This window comes from Gigantopelta aegis, chromosome 8 (assembly GCF_016097555.1).
Source record: "Gigantopelta aegis isolate Gae_Host chromosome 8, Gae_host_genome, whole genome shotgun sequence".
Lineage (NCBI taxonomy): Eukaryota > Metazoa > Mollusca > Gastropoda > Neomphalida > Peltospiridae > Gigantopelta > Gigantopelta aegis.
In genome coordinates this window covers 42,711,707-42,721,833 of record NC_054706.1, presented here as the reverse complement: position 1 = coordinate 42,721,833, position 10,127 = coordinate 42,711,707, and the positions used below count along the sequence as shown (strand labels likewise).

At 34.9% G+C, this 10,127-nt stretch overlaps 1 protein-coding gene across 1 annotated transcript in view; it reads right to left on the bottom strand.

Annotated features, from left to right (window-relative positions):
• Window positions 1-6,136: 6,136 nt before the first annotated feature.
• LOC121379672 overlaps window positions 6,137-10,127 on the bottom strand; it is a 39,745-nt gene continuing 35,754 nt past the window's right edge. The window contains exons 27-28 of the mRNA XM_041508322.1: window positions 6,453-6,566; window positions 6,137-6,271 (exon numbers count right to left, since the gene is read on the bottom strand). Of these exons, the coding sequence (XP_041364256.1) occupies window positions 6,137-6,271; window positions 6,453-6,566 (249 nt within the window). The remainder of the gene's footprint in view (window positions 6,272-6,452; window positions 6,567-10,127) is intronic.

Sequence of the window (10,127 nt, the reverse complement as noted above, 5' to 3'; positions counted from 1 at the left end):
ATGTTAACCCGTCATTGAACACACCTGATAGAACATTGTATTTAATGTTAACCCGTCATTGAACACACCTGATAGAACATTGTATTTAATGTTAACCTGTCATTGAACACGCCTGTTAGAAAATTAGATTTAATGTTAACCAGTCACTGAACATTGTAAGAGTTATTTTTGTCCCGAAAAGTGCACAATTCCGTTGCGTATCTGTATGCAGGGAGAGGGTATGGGTTACTACTCCCCCCCCCCCCCCCCCCCCCACCACCACCTGGCCCACGTATCATGCATCTATAAATATGACAATCAATTGCTTCATTTAGATATAAACAAGAAGATAGCTGTTAATATCTGTCACGGGTATCCTATAATACCCGTAACTGAATAAAACACGATTATCCAAATATCTCTCCTAACTGTATATCTATTAGATCTCTCTGTAACGGGCAGTTATACCCGCGTGGCTCGTCTAGGTATGATCAGAGATAAGATCTTATATAAAGTATATATTATTATAGCACGTTTAGTTGACTAGAAAACACAACAAAAACACAATACACTTTGGAATCTGTATTAATACTACGCTGACAAATGTACTGCCGCAGTAGTTAATTAACAACAACAAATAATAACAACCCAGAACTGATCACTCAATTAGTTAATCTCTAGGTGTCTAGTTTACACAATATTGTAATCATTTCACCGTGACACAACACCCACTCGTGTTATAATTGAGAAACGCTGCCAGGGGAACTTAATTAATAAAGGAATTACAACTCTATTCCTAACTGGTTAATTTTTAATTAACCCTTACTACTCATTCAGTAACCTTGTAGAACAGAATTAATACTGGTACCTATCACAATAAAAACAATAACCTACAGTTTACCTAGGTCCTCTAGGATGACTGGCTAAGCCTTAATAATTATTTAGAACAGTGGGCCTACAGTTTACTGCGTCAGATGACCGGCAGCACCGTCTAAATAATATTGGTATAATACAGTATTAAAATATTTAAAGTCAAATCAATCACATTAAGGTTATACAACAGAGCAGAAAATATATAATTACCAAGTCCAGCCGGACTAACGTTCCCCGGTGCCGTCTAATATGTTTCTCCCCCGATATCTCTAAACCCTAGCTATTTATTATAAAAATCCCAGTATCGCCTGGGGGTACATCGCGGCACCGAATACCTACAAGTGATATTTCCACAGCGACCAAGACGACAATTTTCCTTAGATGGCCAGACTTGCTGACGCCTAGTCCGCCGGCAATACCCCGATCGTACCGAACTAGCGGAGGTATTACGTAACTACTGGCCACATGGCCTTCGCACCTGGGCTGGGTGTGTATTAGGCACAGCTCGACCACGGTCGCGCGGAGGTATTACGTGACAAAGTGCCCACCTGGGCTTAAGTGCATATTGGAACTGCACACGGCCCTCTAAAACAATTAATATCGCCACAGGCGAAAAGAAATAAGAGCATGTTCCATCACAATATCATCAGCACAAAAACCTACTTATATCACTATATGGTTGACGTTTATACTGTGTTCGCATTAACAACAATAACAGCAAACACTCCATAAAAAGTAGAAGAAAAAAGGAAAGAAAAACAAACAAACAAACAAGAAAAACACCAGTTTCGTTATTTCATTGTTTATTAGTTTAAACGTGTTCGAGCACTGAATTTACGCTTCATTTAAGCCAAAAAGCATCGATTCTGTAATCATACTACCTGCCAACTTAACTCGAATAGTTTTGTCTGTAAAATAACATTTGTAAAAATCTTTTTTTAGTATTATTTGAAATGCTAAAACAAATTTCAAATAATAATAAAACGAGATTAATTTTGAATTGTTATTTATAGAGTTAACAATATTCGGTATACTACCAACTGCATTCACAATACTATTATTTCTTATAACATCACACGTACAATATTAAAAAAACACATAAATGTAATAAATATTATATTTCATATATTGATCTGGATAAGTGATAGTTAATACCAGCCTCCTCATCAGTTAACGTTGTTGACTGATACAAAACATAAACACAACTACAGTTTTAATAAACTTGTGTGATAGTTAATACCAGCCTCCTCATCAGTTAACGTTGTTGACTGATACAACACATAAACACAACTACAGTTTTAATAAACTTGTGTGATAGTTAATCCCAGTCTCATCATCAGTTAACGTTGTTGACTGATACAAAACATAAACACAACTACAATTTTAATAAACTTGTGTGATAGTTAATCCCAGTCTCATCATCAGTTAACGTTGTTGACTGATACAAAACATAAACACAACTACAATTTTAATAAACTTGTGTGATAGTTAATCCCAGTCTCATCATCAGTTAACGTTGTTGACTGATACAAAACATAAACACAACTACAATTTTAATAAACTTGTGTGATAGTTAATCCCAGCCTCATCATCAGTTAACGTTGTTGACTGATACAAAACATAAACACAACTACAGTTTTAATAAACTTGTGTGATAGTTAATCCCAGCCTCATCATCAGTTAACGTTGTTGACTGATACAAAACATAAACACAACTACAGTTTTAATAAACTTGTGTGATAGTTAATCCCAGCCTCATCATCAGTTAACGTTGTTGACTGATACAAAACATAAACACAACTACAGTTTTAATAAACTTGTGTGATAGTTAATCCCAGCCTCATCATCAGTTAACGTTGTTGACTGATACAAAACATAAACACAACTATAGTTTTAATAAACTTGTGTGATAGTTAATCCCAGCCTCATCATCAGTTAACGTTGTTGACTGATACAAAACATAAACACAACTACAGTTTTAATAAACTTGTGTGATAGTTAATCCCAGCCTCATCATCAGTTAACGTTGTTGACTGATACAAAACATAAACACAACTACAGTTTTAATAAACTTGTGTGATAGTTAATCCCAGCCTCATCATCAGTTAACGTTGTTGACTGATACAAAACATAAACACAACTACAGTTTTAATAAACTTGTGTGATAGTTAATCCCAGCCTCATCATCAGTTAACGTTGTTGACTGATACAAAACATAAACACAACTACAGTTTTAATAAACTTGTGTGATTTCGCTATAGAAAAGTCTAACAGACGAAAATGGCCAGAATCTAAAACGCAGTTACAAAAGGTCGCCAGCCGGGTTCCGCTATTAACAATTTGAGAAACACTGATTTAGCTGAACATTCTAACCATTCCAGTAACGTTCACACGATTTGAGAAACACTGATTTAGTTGAACATTCTAACCATTCCACTAACGTTCACACGATTTGAGAAACACTGATTTTGTTGAACATTCTAACCATTCCAGTAACGTTCACACGATTTGAGAAACATTGATTTAGTTGAACATTCTAACCATTCCACTAATGTTCACACAGGACAGCAAGTTTTGTTGTAGTTATCGTGTGATATAAATGAAACCGTAAAGCAATGTTATATTTCAAAGTGTCGATGAGATACATAAATATTCCTCACATGCGGAGATACTGAACAAGCACTGTTTGCATGCATACATTTACGGCAAGACTTGTAGCCATAGTAACTTTTAAAAAAGCCTTGATAATTCTAACATTGCGTGTTAGTGGGTGCCTACAAGAATAATTTCATTTAAGAATTGAACGTGAAATTTTTTGAGTTTCATGCTAGTATGAAACGCAAAACCGCTTTACACACTGTATGAATGGCTTCGCGCTAACGCGCTACGCCATTCATACTAAAGTGTGTAAAGCGGTTTTGCGTTTCATACTAGCATGAAACTCAAAAATATTCACGTTCAATTCTTATAATTCCAAACACATAACCATGTCATTAATGTAAACCTCTTTAAAATAAAAAGTGAACTCTATTTTCCAACTATTTACTATTTTATTAACACGAAATTCATACTCAACATTAGCGGAATCCCTATGGTGGTTTCGGCTTTTCCCGTCAATAGCCGAATGAGAGAATGACAATGTTACAATCATTAATACAATTCATATTAATTTTTTGCATTAAATATCAATACCAACTGGAAACATTTTGAATTCACTAGAAACATATATCGTAAGTAATTTTAATAACTTTTAACCTGTAATAAAAATGTCTGAAGCGATCTATTTTGTATGGTATAATTTATGTGAAGCGGTTGCTGTATGAATATTTAACTAAGAACTGTGGATGGGCGCCATTTTTTTATTAGTCCAGATTTACCAATTACGACGTTAAAATTACAATTATAAAATGTTTGAGTGCGTGAAAATTCCATGTGTTGATAGATTTGACATGGAGAAAGTGGTTTCAATGTTTCCGGAAATGGATGAAACTGGTGTGTCGCGAGTTTCTGTGTTTACTGGCCTTGTAATTGTGGAAGTGGCAACACAGGATGGTTTTGGCATGTGTGACTTCAAGTGGTGCGACACAAGTATTCGTGACATTTGACAGTGCCATGCTGATGTTTCGTTTTTGGAAAGTGGAACATTCTCTGTTGTAGCTTCGAATTGAAGCTTCGTTCCTGTGTCCCGACATGTACATGATATACCTAGTTTCAAAACCCCGATTCGTTTAAAGATTGGATCGCAGTGGCTATGTGTTGTGTACGTCATACTACAATGCCGTTGAATGCGCGTTACTGCTAATGGTTGGCATGAACTGACTGAATTTTGTTTTTGAAATCGCTTTTGTAAAAGACCAAATTCCATTGGAATTATACACTTTTTTTGGATCGACAAAATAGATTTTTAGCTGTGGGATTTTGAATTCACTATAAACATGTAACGTAAGTAATTTCAGTAACTTTTAACCTTTAATAAAAATGTCTGAAGCGACCTGTTTTGTATGGTATAATTTATATGTGAAGATTTTTAGATGTTTACAAGTTTGACAGCAGACGATTACTGTTTGATGTCTAAAAATAGAATCTCAAGGAAATTCCTCGGGGATTCCTTTGTTGACATAATTCATAAAGTAGTTCCGGCTATATAGCCAAAAATAGTGCTAAACTGAGATTCATGGTGCTATAAATGCCAGTTTTTATCATCACGTGATACGAATTTGACCAATCCAAGGGTTTATAATAAAGTGATTTTTTAGAGATTGGAATTATATTAAAAACACTAATGATAAACAAGAATGACATGTAATTAAAATAGTATCTTTTTTCCATTATGATTGTCAAAACACCGAATTTTAACACAACCAATCTAGCCATTATACATAGCAAAAATCTAAAGTGTATCAAGCTCATATTTAAAAAACGTCATAGTCTATAGGCAATATGTGACAGTGAGTTCTACTGTCATGATGCGTTTGTGTACATTCTACTGTCATGATGCATTTGTGTACACTCTACTGTCATGATCCATTTGTGTACACTCTACTGTCATGATGCATTTGTGTACACTCTACTGTCATGATGCATTTGTATACATTCTACTGACATGATCCATCTGTGTACATTCTACTGTCATGATCCATTTGTGTACATTCTACTGTCATGATCCATTTGTGTACATTCTACTATCATAATGCATGTGTTGAGTGAAGATCTACACCGAGGTTATCATCTCGGAGTCAGACCCGTCTTCTCTAACGGCGCTGTGCTGAGTGAAGATCTACGCCGAGGTTATCATCTCGGGAGTCAGACCCGTCTTCTCTAACGGCGCTGTGCTGAGTGAAGATCTACGCCGAGGTTATCATCTCGGAGTCAGACCCGTCTTCTCTAACGGCGCTGTGATGAGTGAAGATCTACGCCGAGGTTATCATCTCGGAGTCAGACCCGTCTTCTCTAACGGCGCTGTGCTGAGTGAAGATCTACGCCGAGGTTATCATCTCGGAGTCAGACCCGTCTTCTCTAACGGCGCTGTGCTGAGTGAAGATCTACGCCGAGGTTATCATCTCGGAGTCAGACCCGTCTTCTCTAACGGCGCTGTGCTGAGTGAAGATCTACGCCGAGGTTATCATCTCGGAGTCAGACCCGTCTTCTCTAACGGCGCTGTGTTGAGTGAAGCGGAGTCAGACCCGTCTTCTCTAACGGCGCTGTGCTGAGTGAAGATCTACACCGAGGTTATCATCTCGGAGTCAGACCCGTCTTCTCTAACGGCGCTGTGCTGAGTGAAGATCTACACCGAAGTTATCATCTCGGAGTCAGACCCGTCTTCTCCAGTAGTTCCACTTTCCGATTTCGACTTGTGAGTGCCCGTTATTTTCCTTCGTACTGCCTTCGACTTGAGTGGCACCGATTCAACCATGATTTCCTGCACAAAAGTAACAATTTGAACAAGTAAATGAGTAAAAGTAAGCAAGCAAATAAAATATCAATCAATCAGTTAATTCATTAATGACATCATTATATTCTTATTTCTATAATTATTATTATTATTAGTAGTATTATTGTTTCGTTTTCTTATTAATTAATTTATTAATTTTGCAATTTACCTTCTCTAGAATTGAGTATGACGCGAGTGAGTCGAGAGACCGGTCATCCATCAGGTCAAATCCTTGAGTCACTAGCGTTCTCTTCTTCTGTCTGCTTTTTAGTATTGCTCGAATCTAGTAAGTAAGTAAGTCACAAAGTCAGTAATCAGTAAGTAAATAAGTAAGTTTGAAATATGTAATTTTTTAAACAGTAAGTAAGTTATAAAATATGTAAGTAAGTTTTGATATAAGTAAGAAAAATAACTTGATAGAATGAAAGACTGACAGGCAGTTTTTAGAAAACCCTTTTTAGTTCATTGTGTGATATTTTCACCAACCTTCAAAATATGTAAATGAAAATCTGAGGTCTGCATTAATTATTCTATGTAGTACAGGTATATAGTGATTCTATGTAGTACAGGTATATAGTGATTCTATGTAGTACAGATATTTAGTGATTCTAGGTAGTACAGGTATATAGTGATTCTATGTAGTACAGGTATTTATTGATTCTATGTAGTACAGGTATATAGTGATTCTATGTAGTACATGTATATAGTGATTCTATGTAGTACAGGTATTTAGTGATTCTATGTAGTACAGGTATTCATTGATTCTATGTAGTACAGGTATATAGTGATTCTATGTAGTACAGGTATATAGTGATTCTATGTAGTACAGATATTTAGTGATTCTATGTAGTACAGGTATACAGTGATTCTAGGTAGTAGAGGTATATAGTGATTCTATGTAGTACAGATATTTAGTGATTCTAGGTAGTACAGGTATTTATTGATTCTATGTAGTACAGGTATACAGTGATTCTATGTAGTACAGATATTTAGTGATTCTATGTAGTACAGGTATTTATTGATTCTATCTAGTACAGGTATTTAGTGATTCTAGGTAGTACAGGTATTTAGTGATTCTAGGTAGTACAGGTATAAAGTGATTCTATGTAGTACAGATATTTAGTGATTCTAGGTAGTACAGGTATACAGTGATTCTAGGTAGTAGAGGTATATAGTGATTCTATGTAGTACAGGTATAAAGTGATTCTATGTAGTACAGATATTTAGTGATTCTAGGTAGTACAGGTATTTAGTGATTCTATGTAGTACAGGTATACAGTGATTCTAGGTAGTAGAGGTATATAGTGATTCTAGGTAGTACAGGTATTTAGTGATTCTATGTAGTACAGGTATATAGTGATTCTATGTAGTACAGGTATTTAGTGATTCTATGTAGTACAGGTATACAGTGATTCTATTTAGTACAGGTATATAGTGATTCTATGTAGTACAGGTATATAGTGATTCTACGTAGTACAGGTATATAGTTATTCTACGTAGTACAGGTATTTAATGATTCTTCGTAGTACAGGTATTTAGTGATTCTAGGTAGTACAGGTATTTAGTGATTCTATGTAGTAGAGGTATATAGTGATTCTAGGTAGTAGAGGTATATAGTGATTCTAGGTAGTAGAGGTATATAGTGATTCTATGTAGTACAGGTATATAGTGATTCTAGGTAGTAGAGGTATATAATGATTCTATGTAGTAGAGGTATATAGTGATTCTAGGTAGTACAGGTATTAAGTGATTATAGGTAGTACAGGTATTTAGTGATTCTATGTAGTACATGTATTTAGTGATTATATGTAGTACAGGTACTTAGTGATTCTATGTAGTACAGGTATATAGTGAATCTAGGTAGTACAGGTATATAGTGATTCTATTTAGTACAGGTATATAGTGATTCTATGTAGTACAGGTATATAGTGATTCTACGTAGTACAGGTATTTAGTGATTCTATGTAGTACAGGTATATAGTGATTCTATGTAGTACAGGTATTTAGTGATTCTATGTAGTACAGGTATTTAGTGATTCTAGGTAGTACAGGTATTTAGTGATTCTATGTAGTACAGGTATACAGTGATTCTAGGTAGTAGAGGTATATAGTGATTCTAGGTAGTACAGGTATTAAGTGATTATAGGTAGTACAGGTATTTAGTGATTCTATGTAGTACAGGTATTTAGTGATTATATGTAGTACAGGTACTTAGTGATTCTATGTAGTACAGGTATATAGTGAATCTAGGTAGTACAGGTATATAGTGATTCTATTTAGTACAGGTATATAGTGATTCTATGTAGTACATGTATATAGTGATTCTACGTAGTACAGGTATTTAGTGATTCTATGTAGTACAGGTATATAGTGATTCTATGTAGTACAGGTATTTAGTGATTCTATGTAGTACAGGTATTTAGTGATTCTAGGTAGTACAGGTATTTAGTGATTCTATGTTGTACAGGTATTTAGTGATTCTATGTAGTACACGTATTTAGTGATTCTATGTAGTACAGGTATTTAGTGATTCTATGTAGTACAGGTATATAGTGATTCTATGTAGTACAGGTATATAGTGATTCTACGTAGTACAGGTATATAGTGATTCTATGTAGTACAGGTATTTAGTGATTCTATGTAGTACAGGTATTTAGTGTTTCTATGTAGTGCAGGTATTTAATGATTATAGGTAGTACAGATATATAATGATTATAGGTAGTACAGGTATTTAGTGATTCTATGTAGTACATGTATATAGTGATTCTACGTAGTAAAGGTATATAGTGATTCTACGTAGTACAGGCATTTAATGATTCTATGTAGTACAGGTATTTAGTGATTCTAGATAGTACAGGTATTTAGTGATTCTATGTAGTACAGGTATATAGTGATTCTAGGTAGTAAAGGTATATAGTGATTTTAGGTAGTAGAGGTATATAGTGATTCTAGGTAGTACAAGTATTCAGTGATTCTAGGTAGTACAGGTATTCAGTGATTCTATGTAGTACAGGTATTTAGTGATTCTATATAGTACAGGTATTTAGTGATTCTATGTAGTACAGGTATTTAGTGATTCTAGGTAGTACAGGTATTTAGTGATTCTATGTAGTACAGGTATTTAGTGATTCTAGGTAGTACAGGTATTTAGTCATTCTATGTAGTACAGGTATTTAGTGATTCTATGTAGTACAGGTATTTAGTGATTACAGGTAGTACAGATATATAGTGATTATAGGTAGTACTAAACCAAATAACTTCCGGCTGGGTCAAAGTTCGAGGTGCACCCAACTTTTGATAGAGAAGTGAACACCACAAGTCCTGTGATTGGTTATAAATGTGAGTGTGTTGGTTGTAAAAAATAATAGTTTCATCTGGGTAAAAAAAAGTATGCAATTTTACTTCATCTAGTACCAATGTGTTAAGTAGCCTTGTGCTTGAAACATGTATGGGGTACCTGTAAAAAAAAGTACTAGAATTTTGTGCGGAACTAGGGTAGTCATAGATGCTACCCGTTATCTCAGAAACGAGCAGCTTGACCCCAATTTTTTTCTGATTCACTTTAAGTGTGAGAGGTGGTAGTATTTATATCCGTGGCGTTTATGTCGGTTGATACGTTGCAGGTAGGAGTTTTAGCCACATATGTTACTATTGTCGTCTATGGGATTTGATTTGGTAGTATACACCCTATAGGTAGTACAGGTATTTAGTGATTCTATGTAGTACATGTATATAGTGATTCTATGTAGTACAGATATATAGTGATTCTATGTAGTACAGGTATATAGTGATTATAGTCCATGCAAATCTGTTATATAGTGTAATTTGTCATAACCTTTGCAAC